The sequence below is a fragment of the Rhinichthys klamathensis genome, unplaced genomic scaffold, assembly GCF_029890125.1.
Source record: "Rhinichthys klamathensis goyatoka isolate OS25496 unplaced genomic scaffold, OSU_Roscu_1.1 h1tg000123l_1, whole genome shotgun sequence".
NCBI lineage: Eukaryota > Metazoa > Chordata > Actinopteri > Cypriniformes > Leuciscidae > Rhinichthys > Rhinichthys klamathensis.
In genome coordinates, this window is record NW_026606660.1 from 721,813 (window position 1) to 738,913 (window position 17,101).

At 37.8% G+C, this 17,101-nt stretch overlaps 1 protein-coding gene across 1 annotated transcript in view; it reads left to right on the plus strand.

Annotated features, from left to right (window-relative positions):
- Window positions 1–17,101, plus strand: part of LOC130088872 (peroxidasin) — a 93,508-nt gene that overhangs the window by 50,385 nt on the left and 26,022 nt on the right. Inside the window, exons 7-12 of the mRNA XM_056255848.1 lie at window positions 2,054–2,223; window positions 7,723–7,840; window positions 10,252–10,421; window positions 11,032–11,304; window positions 12,689–12,805; window positions 15,083–15,241. Coding sequence (XP_056111823.1) covers window positions 2,054–2,223; window positions 7,723–7,840; window positions 10,252–10,421; window positions 11,032–11,304; window positions 12,689–12,805; window positions 15,083–15,241 — 1,007 coding nt within the window. The remainder of the gene's footprint in view (window positions 1–2,053; window positions 2,224–7,722; window positions 7,841–10,251; window positions 10,422–11,031; window positions 11,305–12,688; window positions 12,806–15,082; window positions 15,242–17,101) is intronic.

The window sequence follows — 17,101 nt, forward strand, 5'->3', positions numbered from 1 at the left end:
ATCTTTTGGAAAGGGATTACAACAATATCATTATAGTTGTGGTGTGGTCTCTGCTATTCTTTAATATTGAGTTATTAATAATTAACTATTTTTAGAACTATATCTTTATCGTTATACTGTAGTTCAGGGGTCACCAACACGGTGCCCGCGGGCACCAGGTCGCCCCCAGGGACCACATGAGTCGCCCGCAGGCCTGGTCTAAAAATAGCACAACTCAGTAGTGAGCTGCGTCTGAAATGTAATTGTATTCTGTTGATATTCTTTTTCAATCACACCTGTTGCATTTATATAGCATATATTTATATATTTATATTTAAAAATGACAATATCTTCTGTTCATTATACATGAGTTTAGATAAGTTTAGGTGAACTCTGACTTACTCTAGTTCAGGGGTCCAAACGTCGCTCGCGAGCTACCAGTAACGTTAGCTCGTGGCCTGATTGGAGGTTGCTCGTCATGGAGCCGTTCACATATCGAGTCTTTTGCGTCCTCAAGTTCGTTATTTCAAATGTAGGTGCGAGGCAAGCGCGCTCATAATTAAAGCGACGCGCTATTTTTTTCCAGGTGCAGCGAGATGAAAAAAATGCAACTATTCAGTATGCCGCAAACGTACCGCAGGTCAACCAATCAGCTTCACCCTTTCCATAACAACATTGAAAGCTCAGTCAACATGAAGGATGGGGGTGCACCCAAACACTACGGGTGTTTTTCTCTTCTCCGTAAATAAATCTTGTAGCAGAGCTACAGCAAGTGTTTTTCGGTGGTGGAAATCTATTAGCTACTAAAACTTCTTTGTCATTGTGGAGAGCGCAGTGCATGGTTGCATAGCAACGACAGACGCCACAGGAAAATCAGATCGAATTTTACTCTTAATAATAAAAGATAAGCTAATGTGCATTGTAAAAGTCAGTAATTTATCTTTTTTGGCTCATTCTTTTTATAAAAATGATTTAAAGGCTGAAATATGTGAGGTTTATATTTTTATAAAACATGTTTTGTCAAAACTTTATTTGAACTTGTACATACTTGTACAGTAGGCTAGATAACATGTTGCAAGACACTCCTTTAAAATCTAGCCATAATTTTTAATGTTATTATTTTAATGTTTATGTAAACAAAAAGTGCATATTGATGCGGATTTATTTGTTATTTGCTGGTTTTCGACATACAACTTAGTGAATTGATTTAATTGTGTAGTATTAGTACTTTTTGAACAGGATTCTGTGATTACCGTGATCATTTTGGTCACTAATGAAATTAAATTATCATGCCATTTCATATCTAGTCATGATGAACTATAAAATCAACTATAATTATGTGTTTTTACAATATAATATGCAAAGTACAATTTTCTATAAAAAAAATAATCTCTGATTCTGTTCTTTTCTCTGACATTTAAGGGTGACATAGGCATACAAAAACCCTTTTAGGTATAAAACAGTTTAGATAGTTGTTAATATGCGAGTTATGAGACATTATTTCAGAGATTTAAGTATTGTATTACATGAGTAGCTCTCGGCCACTTTCATTTTTAAAAAGTAGCTCTCAAATGAAAAAAGGTTGGAGACCCCTGCTGTAGTTATTGTCCTTGGTGTGAACGGGCCTTTAGTGTCATAACTTTAGATGAGGATGTCATTTTTAAATGTTTGTTAACAGGAAGTTGTTTATAATTGTAGGGGTTTAAATGTTTTGATGAATTTAAAATCTATTAAAGATCAGTGCAAATTTAGCCGATTTTAGATTGGTGTTCTATAAAACCTTTTATCAACTGATCTAGATAGTAAAACTTGTTCTGCAAATCCAGGGTTAACATTTGAGGTACACATTTACAAAAGTGTATTGAGTCTTACATTTGAATCTTGAAAGACTTTTCACAGAATGAGGGTTACCATCTTGAATCAAACACACCAACGTAGCTACAAATTTATCAACGTTGTTTTCCGATTTGCTACAAGTGTAAATTTATGCTGCACAAAAAATGTAAACTGTTTTATTTTAACCAAAGAATTGCCTTAAGTTTATTTTAATTTTGTGTTTGTGGGTGTTTTATAGGCGCCTCGACTCAAACATGCTGCACTGTGACTGTGAACTGCTGTGGTTGGCCGATCTGTTGAAGCAGTACGCAGAGTCTGGTAACGCTCAAGCCGCAGCTACTTGCGACTATCCAAGCCGTTTGCAGGGACGCTCGGTCGCCACTCTCACTGCAGTGGAGCTCAACTGTGGTGAGGCCATTCACACACATAAACACACTTCACAAGCCAATATACATGTTCTGTTCAAATCAAAATGATCAACAGGCAGTAAATTGTGCCAATATTTACAGCATCTGCCCCCATTCGCCACATCCACATTATTCTACTTCATGGGACCCACTGCATGTCTTTGAACATGTTAGTCATCATAATAAATAACAGATGCTGATCTGGTTATGGAGTGATTTCCCAGATGTATCATTGTTCACATGCTACGCCACCTCCTCGTCAAATGTTTGAGGGAGTGAAGGGTCAAGCGTAACTTTTCATTTCAACCATCTGTGAAACAAATACTGGTCATCTCTACTGGGCTTTTGTGAGATCAAAATTGTCGGCTGGGAAAAAGCCAGCTCAGATTCAAATATTGGGCTAATTACCCACAGTGTAATTAATGTTACAGTGTTAAATGTATGGTAGAAAAGGAAAAAAGGTTGAGGTAAGTGGTGATAAAGGTTTTTAATTTTTATTTAAGTTAAAGTCAATATAGTTTACTTAAATATTATTAAAAAAAAATAGTTTTCAGGTGTTTCAGGTAGGTATAACAGTACTTTTCAGGTAAATACCTGTTTCAGAGTGGATTTCTTCGCAAATAAAATAAAAAAATGCTCATTAGGCGTTTTCTCAGAGCAGAGTTTCTCTCAAACACAAGTACTTGTCTCCCATTTACAAGCTGTGGGATTCTTAAGAAATCTCAAAAAGATCTTGCTGGTCCCCGAGTCAGCAGATTTTATTTCTCGGTTTAGAGATAGATTCAGTGCAGGAGACAGCTATGTTGTCAGCATGGAGGGCAGCGGATTTTCACAGCTGTCTGTTTCAGTTTCAGCTGGGCAGGCCGATGCGTTCCCTAACAGTTTTGCAACTGCTGGGGCTTATGGCCTTATGATAGCAGTCGTTCGGCTGGGTCTCCTCTTTATGCGTGCTTTCCAGCACTGGGCATTAAGCAGTGGGCTGAAAGCTATACGTGATTTAAACAGACGGGTGACGATAAAACCATTGTTCGTTCAAGCTCTGATCTCCTGGTGAAACCCGGATCTGTTGACAGAGGGAATCCCCTGGGCGGGGTTTTGTCACGTGAAGTAGTGACGACAGATGTGTTACAACATGGATGGGGAGCTCTGTGTGAAGGGAGCTCTGTAAGAGGGTCGGCATTGCTGAAAGAGCGTCACAAATTATTTGGAATTGCAGGCGGTTCTTCTGGCAGTGAAACACTTTGTCCAGCACTTGCAGGGCAAACATGTATCTCTTCTCATCACAACAGTGGTGTCGTGTATATATACACAGGGTTACACGCTCTCCTTCCCTGTTACAATTGTCACGGATGCTCTTTATATGTGGCAGCGAACATTTAGCGTCGCTCAGGACAGTGCACGTCCCGGGCCATCTAATGGCGCTTTTGCACTGCATGGTACTGCGCGGCATGGCTCGGTACGGCTCGGCTCGCTGTGGCCCGGTTTGCTTTTCCACTGCAGTTTAGTACCGCTTCAAAGTGGGTGGGATTATGGACGGATCTTTATAGTTGCTGAAAAAAATTTAATTCCTGGTCGCCCCATCCAGCTCTCGCTGGATCCGCTCCTCGGCTACCAACGAGAGGAACATCTGCACCTCGTCTACTGACCACGATTCAGCCATTTATTTTTTCTAATTTTTTCAGAGATTCTGCACCCTCGGTGGAGTTGTGGAGACAATACAGAGCACTAGGGCGGCACTGACAAGGGGGCTTTATGCGTTGAAGTGGCGCACGTTTGAAGCTTGGTGCGGGCGAAGATCTTTATCGCAATATCAGTGATATCCCGATTGCAGGGATATTAACTTTTTTGCAGGAATTGTTGGAGGAACATCGCTCCCATTCCACGTTGAAAGTTTATTTGGTGGTCATTTTGGCTCATCATTAATGGTACTGTGCCAATTCCAAACCCGCTTGCCATATAGTTCCTTAAAGGGGTGCGGTGTCTTAGGCCAGTTACAAAATCACTGGTACCGTCGTGGCACCTGATTGTAGTTCTGGAGGCTATTCGTGAACCTCTGTTTGAGCCTTTAGAATCCTTGGATTTAAGGATGGTGTCTTTAAAACCAGCTTGCTGCTGGTGCTGGCATCAGCGAAACACGTTGGTGACCTCCATGTGGTGACGGTGCATCCCTCATGCATCCAATGTGCATCCAAAGTGGTGTTGCTCCTAATGCGGCGTATACGCCTAAAGTCATGTCGGGAGCATAAGGGTGCGCTCGTTCTTCCTGCCTGGCCTGTGAAACTTCTCTACTGACTCAGAGGAAGACAGTAGACTCCATGCTTTGTGCAATTTTACAAAGACACATTGACCAGACACAGGCTGTGTGTTCTTCTCACCAGCTTTTTGTATGCTAACCTGATCCGTGGGAAGCCACTATATAAACATTGTCTTTTGCATGTTTATATAGTGTTTATATAGGCTATCTCTATAGAAAATGAGTGTAAAGGTCTGGCTCTGACTGCAGGGGTGTGTGCGCACTCAACGAGGGGCATGGCGACGTCTTGGGCATTGTTTAGAGGAATGTCTTCGGAGGATATCCGACTGGATGTCACGGTGGATCAGTTGCCACTCACTGCAGGGGTTTTAAAGACATATGTATGGGTATGGCGGTGCTAATCCCATACGTTTAGTTCAGCGGACTTTGTAGGGCGTGAATATAGGCCCCACAGTCACGTATTGTACCGAGTGAACGGACTGGGCAACGTTGAGTTATGCATCTAACTAGTTCCCAGAAGGAGGGGAACGATGTACAACACTTCTGAGGCCAGCGCAGTCGGAGGCTCGATGAAGAGCTGGCCTGAACGAGAGAAACGACAAAGGTCCGCCCAAGTCGGCATGCGTCATTGGCCTTTCAGGCGTGAATAAAGGTGTCTTCAGTGAATTGCATGAAAGCGCAATATCCCATAGTCACGTGTTGTCACCTCGTATCCCTCATTCTGGGAACAGTAGTTATATGCATAGCTCAACATTTTCCACTGTAAATTATATGGTAAATCACAGTTTTTACTTCCTAAGACCATACAATTTTTTACTTCCTAAGACCATACAATTTACATTACTGTACAGTAAAATTACATATAATGTGATGTTAAACCATTTGCTTCTAGGTTTCTGTTATAGTAAGTTGAATTACAGTTAACCAATTAACAGGTGTTTAATGTAGCATTTTATTTTCTGTAAAATAATTCATTTATTACAGTGCTTAGAAACTAAAGCCTCTTATAATTTCAAGTAGTCAAACTACTCTCAAATTACCTTTTTGAAAAAAGTAGTTAACGACACTACATTGACATTTTACATATTGATAAAAAATGTATTCTTACTTACACTAATTATTAATCTTTAATAAATCATTTAGTTACTAGTCTTATGTTCAATGAAATCAAACTAATAGTTAGTATAATATATATTACATAATAATAACTAAAATAAATACAGTAATATATAATATCAATTTTACTTTTAAGACTCCCAGTTATGTCTCTTTCATTGTCATGTCTACATCTTTTAGTCTGGAATTGCGTGGTCTCTTCTGGGACCTCTGAGGTTTCCCCACCGTATAGCCACAATCCACTGCGGCTGTTGTGCTCCATAGACTTGCTCAGGCTTGTTACAGTAATCAGCCCCCCACAAACGCCCCTATAGGCTCTGTAGAAGAATGGGATTAACACAGTATGACTTTTCCACCCCCTCTATACATAAAACACAGCACACATATGCCTGAGGCACCTGTCAAAACAGAGCAGGGCAGCACCAGACAGACAGATAGACAGACAGACAGCTGCAGTTTCTCTGAGGAAATGCCGTACTGCCACACTGCGCAAATCAAGAAGAGAAAGCAAGGCATCATGAATCCAATATATCACAAATGCTTTGAGATGGAGCAGCGAAATCTGAGGGATACTTTACCCCCAAAATGTCAGAGTTTGCTCATTATTTGCTCAAAACCACATTATTTTCTTTCTTTCGTTGTACATTTAAAGCAGATGTTTTGTAAAGTGTCCAGGCTGCTCTTTTCCATGTAACAAAAATGAATGTGCATGTGAGCTGTCACGCTCCAAAGGACAATCAGTTACCAGACATTCAAGAGCCTCCGGTGTGTTACACCTTAAAAAACGGATACAAGGAGACAGTTACAAGCAAAATAGTTTTATTTATTAGAATACAGAAAGTACACTAGGTTTTTAAATATTTCTGCTTCAAATGTATTTCATAATTAATGTTATTGTGTAACTATAAGCATACTTTAAACTGTATATAGACTACGGGTCAAAAGTCGATGGGATATTTTAAAATGTTTTTGAAAGAAGTCTCTTCTGCTCACCATGACTGCATGTATTTGATTAAATCTGCAGTAAAAATGTAATATTGCGAAATGTTATTTACAAATTGAAAATAAATGTTTTCAATTCTGTGATGGCAAAGCTGAATTTTTAGCATCATTACTTTTATTAATCATTCTAATATGCTGTTTTGATTCTTTAAAACATTTCTGATTATTATCAATGCTGAAAACCGTGTGAAACCGATAATTGTGTTTTTGTATTCTTTGATGAAAAGAACAGTTTTTATCTTTTGTAACATTATAAATGTCGTTACTGTCACTTTTGATCAATTTTATGCGTTCTTACTGAATAAAAGTATTAATTTCTTTAAAAAAAAAAATCTTACTGACCCCAAACTTTTAGTGTTAAAAAAAAATGGTTTGAGTTTGAGTTAGAATAGTTTGCAAGAGCTCGATTATAGCAGTGCAAGTGACTCGTGTGTAGATGAGTTTACCTGTTCGGTGTGATGATGTAAAATGTCCCCAAAAACCTCTCTACTCCCATTTAGACACTTGTTAGCAAAGACAAGTTCAAGCTTTAAAAAGTAAATCACAAGGGGTATTACCGATGCATTTTATCTCATAGAATAAAACGTAAAAAAAAATATATCTTGAACTTGTTCACCACAGACCTTATTTCATGCATTCAAGCTTAAACCCAATTACTTGTTTCCAGGTTTTTTTTTTTTTTTTGCAAAAACTCATCATCCCTGAAGCACTCAATAGAAATCTGTGCCATTTTTGTCAGAATAATATGCAAGTATTTTGTGCACAGTGTACATTTGGTTTCTCCAGTAGAAACAGTCTAATAGTTCTGTCAGACTGTTCAGGAATATATTTTGCCATGAGCACATTGGTGTTGGTGGGTAATGTTTGGGGTTTGGCATGTGGCCGTTGTGACCATAGACACAATCACCTCGTGCCTGGCCGTCAACCAACACGGGCAGCCAAGCCAGAGGAGAGGAAGTGAGGCAAGAGGGAAATGTCAAACACATTGCCACTACAAACAGACCTTCAGTGCTGTAATTCCAATAGCTTTTACAGACCGAATTAAACTCATTTTACCTCTCCTCTGCTTTGTCCTTTCTGGGACACTTATGTTTGGTTTCATCTGAATGTGTCTCTCTTGTGGAGCAGAAGTTCCCCGGATCACATCTCAGCCACAGGATGTGGACGTAACCTCTGGGAACACTGTGTACTTCACATGCAGGGCAGAGGGCAACCCCAAACCTCAGATCATCTGGCTCAGAAACAAGTAAGCTTCCACGCTTAATGTACGGGCTTAAGGGAAAAGTTCACATTCTGTATTAATTTTTTTCATCTTTAATGTTGCTCAAAGCAGAAATTACCTTCTTTCTTTCATGGAACACAGAAGAAGTATTACAGTATGCCTAGAGTGCTTTTTCCATAATGAGGCTGTCTGAAAATTACAAAAAGCACAATAAAAGAGTTCCATGGAACATAGTATTTCAATCATGATGAATCTTTAAATAGTTTTAGCATGTTAATGGATATGACAATGTTAATGTACTTGGTCTTGTCAGACTAGATATTATGGACTTGATACTGGCGACAGCATGTAAGATATGTCGCTGCTGCGTGCATATGCATACATAAATCCCGTAGCACAGTGGTTCCCAACCTTTTTTTGTGTGAGACCCCCTTTTTCCCAAGAAAATATTGTAGGGCCTCCCTTCACATTTAATGATATTATCGGTCTTGTAAGCTTGCAGCAAGGATGACAAAATATGTTGTTTTCAAACAAACGGTATGTTTACTATATGTTTATGCACAAATAATAGCCTATAATATTTAAAATACAATGACAAAAACATCAGTACGCCCTTTGTAATTTAAAAACGTAAGTCTAGGAGAAGCCTATTTGAAATGCAAAAACAAAAATATTCACAGTGGTGTGTAGGTAAAAAAAGAAAGAATATAGGCTATTACTAAATGATGGCTGTCTGGGGTCTCAATACTTGCAAGTTATTTGTGAGGCTTTATCAATGTGAGGCTTTATTTTTTACATGCGTCTTTCGGAATAACATTGTTGCCGGAACTACTTCTCTCTGTGTACGTCTATGACGAGTCACGCAGGTACTGGGCTACTCCGCAGTGGCAGCGATCCGAACCAGTGTAAAATAGTCCCAATGTAGCCTATTATAGGTGTACCATAGTGGTTCAGGATAAGACAAAAACACGGATTGAAAAATGGATTTATGATGAAATCGCTCATTATATAAATTTTGTAAATTTTTAACAGAAAAAAGTTAAGGACTTTTATTTAATGCTCATTGCTCAAAAAATTTCAAAATATGACGCGACCCCCAACAGAGCTCGCTGAGGCCCCCTTGTGGGCCGCGACCCCCCTGTTGGGAACTGATGCCGTAGCAGATCTAGGCAAGTGGAGCTGGGGAAGGTGGAGGTTTCACTTACTACTCTTATTGTGCGCTGTAGGACCAGCTTACAGCGAACACTGAACCAGACAATTTAAATGTTGAGCAAGCAATCTGCAGGATCAGCAGAGGCCAATAATCCATGTATCAGAATGGTTATGCGTTTTATGTATGGCTGTCTACACATAACTGTAATTGATATGAATTGCCTTCAGCTTGACTATGTTATCAAACTGCTAATAATGTGTTGCTAATGTTACACAAACCATGTTCCCGTTCGCATCTCAGTCTGCCTTCTAAAAATCAGCATCCTTAGAAACCCACTGAACCACTCAGAACGTCAGTGGAGAAAGGCATATAGTTCATCATAAAATCGTAATATACAGTACATCATATGCATAATTCACTCGCTATATTGCTAAATGTACTTTATTTTTCCTGTCCCTTCATTAAGGTCTTGTGCTCACTGTGTTAAAAATGCCCACAGAGCAGGGAGAATATGTGTGTGACGGTATGAAACGGGGCGATTTCAAACCATATTTTTTAACCTGTCTTTGGTTCACTGCAGTTTTAAGGAGAAGATACTCAGCAAGGGTGTTGACTTTGAATTTGCACCTGTTTTTTTCTGAAAGCATATTAAAAACACCACATAGACATAAACAACATTTAAAACTTGATTTTCACCACAGGGGATCTTTGGGACAATTTATAAATAAACGTGAGCATGCAAAATGTATTATTTAACATACAGTTGTAAACTATTATTTACACTCTAGCTCAAACTCCAGCACAATCTGCATATTTTTAACAGGTGTCACTACCCGAACCTCAAAGCTATTTGCTGCTGCCAAGTGTTTTCCACTCCTCATTTGCATAAAATTGAGCCTTTCTCAACTTTTGGCTAATCTCAATAGTGTGCTTTTCCACAGTCGGGCCTTGATTACTAACCGTTCTCGTTTTACTCGATTACTTTTTTGGAATTGCACTCTCTCTCATGCTAATCTGCCCTGTTCAGTCAATTTGGCCCCTAGAATGCAGTTGCATGAGACGCATGGACTACTTTTATGGTACTTTTTGTAAATTTGGAGTTTGACAGTACTCTGGACATTCTGTAATTTATCTTCTTTTGTGTTCCATGGAAGACAGGAAGTGATACAGGTTTGGACTGACATGAGTGTGAGTAAATGATAACAGAAATAAAATGTTTTGGTTGTTTTATCCTCAACGTGTGAAGGGTGTATGCGTAAACAGGAAAGTCTTTTTTTATCAGCAATGCTCTAAACATGAGGGATGACACCCGTCTCAATCTACTGGAAGATGGAACCTTGATGATCCAGGACACGCGGGAGACGGACCAGGGCGTGTATCAGTGCATGGCCAAAAATGTGGCTGGAGAGGTGAAGACCTCAGAGGTCACCTTACGATACTTCAGATCACCTTGTGAGTGTGATGGGGTCCTGTAGGTGATAATAATTCAACTAGAATTACTAGAACCTCCCAAACTAGCTTGACCCTATTTAATTCAGACACAATCTAGTATCGGATTAATCCTGTAAAATCTATCATTTCATATACACTGACAAAAAATTGTGTAGGATATAATTTGTAATTATTATTATTCAGAAATTTCTGACTGGAAATTGTTTCAAAGAAACAACTAACAAAAAGTGTAGGATTTACTTTGAAACAATTTTCATAAATTGCTATAAAATGTCACAAATAATTACAAAGAAACAACAAAGTAATGCATTGATTTTTTACTTTGAAATTGTCTCTCAGAAATTGCTTGTACATTTCAGAAATAATTACAGAGAAACAAGTTACACATTGAATTAAAAATGATGTAGGATTTAATATGAAACAATGTCCCCCTAGGAAATTGCTAGTGAATTTCACAAATAATTACAAAGTAACACTGAATTAAACTCTATTTTGTACATTTCCGTAGATAATATTAGGGTAGCATGCATGCCAATCTGGTAAAGACCATTAAATGGCAGACTTTTTGCACACAGCAATCCATTTTTGGTCCTCGCCTTTGTCTCTCCAGCTCGACCCAGTTTTGTGATCCAGCCGCAGAACACAGAGGTTCTGGTCGGGGAGAGCGTGACCCTGGAGTGCAGTGCGACGGGTCAGCCGCAGCCCCGCGTGACCTGGACCAAAGGAGACCACACGGCCCTCCCAGTGGACCCCCGCATCAACATCACTCCTTCAGCAGGTCTCTACATCCAGAATGTCAATCAGGCTGATGGGGGACAGTACACTTGCTTCGCGAGCAACAACGTGGACACCATCCACGCCACTGCATATATTATAGTACAGGGTAAGAGATGGGAATTTTTATTTGTGAATATTTTATTTTTATCATGATTCTGTTGCTCATAATTTTGCAATGATTCTTTAGTTTGTTGCATTGACATTTTATTTACGCATTTATTCATTACCTTTTGTAAAATTCAATTAACGGTTGTCAAAAAGCAACGGTCCTAGTACTGAGCCTTGTGGTACTCCATACTGAACATGTGATTGATAAGACATCTCTTCATTTACTGCTACAAACTGATAACGGTCAGATAAGTATGATTTAAACCATGCCAATGCAATTCCACTAATGCCACTAATGCTTATACAAAAGAATGATGTGGTTGATAGTATCAAATGCAGCACTAAGATCCAGTAACACTAATATAGAGATAAAAACCACGATCGGATGATAAGAGCAAATCATTTGTGGCTGTCTCAGTACTGTGATCCTGACTGAAAATCCTTGCAGATACCATTTCTAAAAAAGGAATATAGTTGTGAGTATACTGCCTTTTCTAGTATTTTTTACAGAAAGGGTAGATTTGAGATCAGCCTGTAATTGACTAATTCTCTAGCATCAAGTTGTGTCTTTTTAATAAGAGGTTTAATAATAGCCAGTTATTGTTATGTAACCTAATGACAAAGATGAATTAATGATATTAAGAAGAGGATCTATGACCTCTGGAAGCATCTCTTTCAGTAGCATAGTCGGTATGGGTCTAACATACAAGTTGTTGACTTACTGTAGATGATTTAACAAGTTTAGACAATTCTTCCTCTCCTATAGCAACGAATGAATGGAATTTTTCCTCAGCAACACTACAATGCACTGCCTGATGCGATACTGTAGTAGACGTTTGCATAGTTATAATTCTCTCTCTAATATTATAAAACTTGCAAGTAAAGACGTTCATAAAGTCATTACTGCTGTGCTGTCGGGAAACGTCTGAAGCTGAAGTTTTATTTCTTGTTAATTTAGCCACTGTATCAAATAAATACCTAGGATTGTGTTTGTTTTATTCTAAGAGAGTTGAAAAATGAAACATACTTTCTGTATGCAATAATGCTTTCTTTCCACAAAATGCAAAACACCTCTAGTTTTGTTTTCTTCCAGCTGCGCTCCATTTTTCTGGCTGCTCTCTTGAGGGCCCGAGTGTGCTCGTCGTACCACGGAGTTGGACTATTTTCCTTAATTTTCTTTAAGTGCAAAGGAGCAACTGTGTCTAAAGTGCTGGAAAAGAGAGTCAATAGTTTCTGTTGCAACATCGAGTTCTTTAGTAATGTCTATATTTTTATCTGGTAATAATAAAATTAGTATACATCATGTATTCTGATCAAAAAATAAAAAAAACAGACGGTCATAATGGTCATATTTGCTCATTCTCATTTCTTTCACTCCTCAGCTCGTCCTCAGTTCACAGTGACCCCTCAGGACCAGTCTGTGCTGGAGGGTCATACAGTCGACTTTCCCTGCGAGGCCAGTGGCTACCCTCAGCCTGTCATAGCTTGGACACGCGGTGGTGAGATCATATAATGCCTCCTTGCCTGTTTGTTTTTTCAACTGTCTGCCTAAGTCAGAATTTTTATCTTGGAAACAACTTTCCAACTGACATTTTCTGTTCAACAGGCAATGTCTTATAATATTAATAATAATAATAATCTTAAAAATATAAATTTTTAAAATGTTGTTAAACTAAAATATACTTTATTGTTATTGTATGTCATTTAAATATATTTGTACTTAAACGGTAACACTTTACTTGAAGTGGTGTGCATAAGACTGACATGACACCTTCATAATCATGACATGACACATGTCATGAATATGAAGGAGGGTTTATGCATGTTTATGACAAGTGTCATTCGCTCAATTATGACATTTATAATGCAAATATGACATTGTTTGAGATGTCTTGGTAATGATGACAACTTGACATAAACCAATACATCATAATCTGTCAGTGTCATGGTAATGACAACTTGACTTTACCAAGACAACATATATTTTCATAAATATGTCATAAAAATGACATTGCAGATTAATTATCAAACTTAAGAAACCACTTACCGGTAGCTTTATGGGTTAACATTACATTAAATTGTCCGGTAGTTGGTTTTGACATTGGCTGTCATGAGGCCATTATAACTGTGTCGTGAATATGTTTCTTGACCTCGACTACAGTGGTACGCAATGAATTTGTCATTAAAATGTTATAATGCCTCATGACAGCCAATGTCAAAACCAACTACCGGACAATTTAATGTAATGTTAACCCATAAAGCTAAGTGGTTTCTTAAGTTTGAAAATTAATCTGCTATGTCATGTTTATGACATATTTATGACAGGTTGTGTTGTCTTAGTAATGTCAAGTTGTCATGACAAAGACACTGACAGGTTATGATGTATTGGTTTATGTCAAGTTGTCATAACAAAAACATCTCAAACAATATCATATTTGCATTCAAAATGTCATAATTGAGCGAATGACGCTTAATGACAGTTGTCATAAACATGCATGAAACCTCCTTCATATTCATGACATGTGTCATGTAATGATTATGAAGGTGTCATGTCAGTCTTATGCACACCCCTTCAAGTAAAGTGTTACCAAATAATAATTTAAAATGGACTTTAACATAAAGCTTTTCATTTAACATTATTACAAACTGCACTTTTTAAAAGAGTTCTTAAACGCACGTATGTCTCTTTAAGTACTCTTAGGTGGCCTTTTATTTCAATAAAGAAATAGTTCACCCAAAAATTTAAATTATCCCATAATTTACTCACCCTCAAGCCATCCTAGGTGTATGAGACTTTCTTCTTTCAGTCGAACAAAATCAGAGTTATAATAAATAATATCCTGGCTCTTCCCAGCTTAGTAATGCCATTGAATAGTGCCCGAGTTTTTGAAGCTCCAAAAAGTGCATCGATCCATTAATAAAGTAATCCATATGACTCCAGTGGGTTAAGTTCCGGCTGAAGGGTGACCTCTGACCCGGCGTATGACGTAGCTCCTCTTCTATTATATAGAAAATTCCTGTCATTTTTCTTTTAAACTTCTCGTCTTAGACTTCTAATTTGTGACTGGCGTTTTGTTTTGCTCTATCCTCTGCGCTTCCGCGTTTTTCAATTCTCACCTGAGCTTACGCTACGTCTACATCATACGTCCTACATCGGGTCAGAGGTCACGCTTCCACTGGAGCTCGACTCGCTCATGAACGCGCGTATGGCCGTTGCCAGAGACCCAGCGATTATAGTTTATGAAGTTTTAAATGTAGATATTTGTCTTACATAAACCCATGGCATCGCTTCAGAAGGCTTTTTTAAACCCCCTGGAGCGTATGGATTACTTTTATGATGGATGGATGCGCTTTTTGGGATAATTTTTGGGTGAAATATTCCTTTAATAATATACTATATTAAATGCAATTACAGTTTAATATGATTTTTAGATTTGAAGTTCACTACAGGTGTACATTCAATACAATTAAGCGCTCTTCTTTTTCACAATGGTCTGATAGTGAAATTATGATTGGATGAATCATAATCATAATAACTCAGCCTACACTGTTGCATGTGCTGTAAACATGATTTTTGTTTGTTTTCACAAACTGAGAGATGAGTCAGAATCAACAGCATGCCACAGATACTCTGAACAGAGTTTAATTGGATCGAAACATCATTTAAAGGTTACAAGGACAAATATTATTGAATTGTCTATCACTGCATTAACTATTTACAAAGTTTGTTTTCAGATAGGAAAAAAAATCACTAAAACTCTGTTCTCTTACCATAGGCAGCCCCCTGCCTAATGACAGACGACACGTTGTTCTCTCAACGGGCAGCTTGCGTATCAGCCGCGTGGCCCTTCATGACCAGGCCCAGTATGAATGCCAGGCGGTCAGTCCTGTTGGCACTGCCAGAGCAGCTGTTCATCTCAACATCCTACAAGCCGGTGAGACCCTGATCTCAACACAAATTACATCCTGACATTGAGGTCGGTAGCATGTCCAAAATATATCACGGCATGAGCAATTCTGTTCACAATTACTAGTCAAAACTGCACTGTGATAATGTCCAATTGAATAATCCAGTGAATTAAATACTTTCCAAATGAAGAATTAGATTTTTTTTTTTTTTTTGGAACATGAAATCAGAAGATTCGATTATTCAAAACCGCTCCGGCATCAGTGCAAACACTTCACATATGAAACGCATGAGTTAAAAACAAAAGAACAGTGTTATTGTAGCATCATTGATATACTATTATAGTTTTTGTTAATATTTTGAATTAGATTTTATTTTTATATTTTGTTTTCATTTTAATTTTAGTTAGTTTTAATGATTTTGTTATGTTTTTGTCTTTTTGGTCTATATAATATTTATAATTTTACTTTATTTAGTTTTAGTTGTTTTAGTATTTGAACTTAATGAAAATGAGCAATGTTGCTTTAGCGACTAGCTGAATGTTTTATATATATATATTTTTTATTTCAGTGACCTTTTTTTCCATTTCAAGTAACGAAAGATGTTTTAGTTTTACTTTGTTCAAATTTTGTTTTAGTTAGTGATAGTAACGCTACAAATGAATCAAAAGAGTCAAATCAATATTATAACATATCTTCAACAGTAGACAAGTTAACTCCTTGGAGCACAGCCTTCTCATATATGTTCGCATTACTCCATGTTTCTTAGTGCATGGCTAAAAGTGCTGCCCACAGATTTATCTACTTCGGTACAGCACAAACTAACCATCTAACAACCATCCTTTGGAACAAGACTAGACATGGTATTAACAGGAGGGAAAGAGGGTTGGCTCCATAAACTAATTTGTCATTTACTCACAAGCAAAGCCTTCAATTAGAACAACAATACCCCGTAAAGTCTCAATGACAGACGTAAGACCAGGTCCCTTCATGTAAGTGCCTTAAAACCACCTCTTAAGCTTTATTACAGACTTGTGGAATAGCCAGGAAAGCATGCAGCTTTGAAATTCCCACATGGCAAGATGTTTTCCATGTAGTAATGGTTGTTAACACACTGCATAACAACCGCCTGTATTTACTTCAAAACCAAGGCACAGGTTTGGCTCATGGGCGCTTTTATTTAGAACAGGCTTACGGGAAGTATCTGAAGAAATGGGGAGAGTTAAGAGAGAAAGAGAGAGAGTTGTGAGAAATACTTCTAGTTAGAACAGCTGCAGAAAGAGTGAGTACAGAATAAATTAATGTTTAGAAGTTCACGAAAGGAATCGGTCACCCATGAGTTATATAATTGACATACGCCATCGCAAACCTGTATATTGGGGAGAATGTCTAAGCTGCTTTCTTCCATACAATGAAAACGGATTCTGATTCATACTGTCAAGCTCCAAAGAAATACAAAATAAATAAAGCTTTCATAAAAGTAGTCCATTCAACTCATACGCTATACTCCAAGTCTTCTGAGACCATCCTCACTGTTCTCAAATATCATTTGAGTATCATAATTGGTGTTGTGAGGAGAACCAAAGATGCCAAGCTTGGTGAAGCATGTCAAAAAGTGCCATTTCTAAATGAAAACGTGTGAACAAGTTTTAAGAGCTCTTTTGGAGGGGTATATGTTAACAGCTTACATTTGCATATGTCAAAATCAAAATTCAAAAAGTTGCAAATAAGGACATTTTTTGTCAACTTTTTAATTATATATTTGTTGTTGAAATATAAACATAATGGTGGCTGTAACAAAAACTTGTTTTCATGACAGATTTGTTCTAACATACAGTACATTAAATACTAAAGGTTTTTATATATAATATATTTAGCAAAATGCTCAA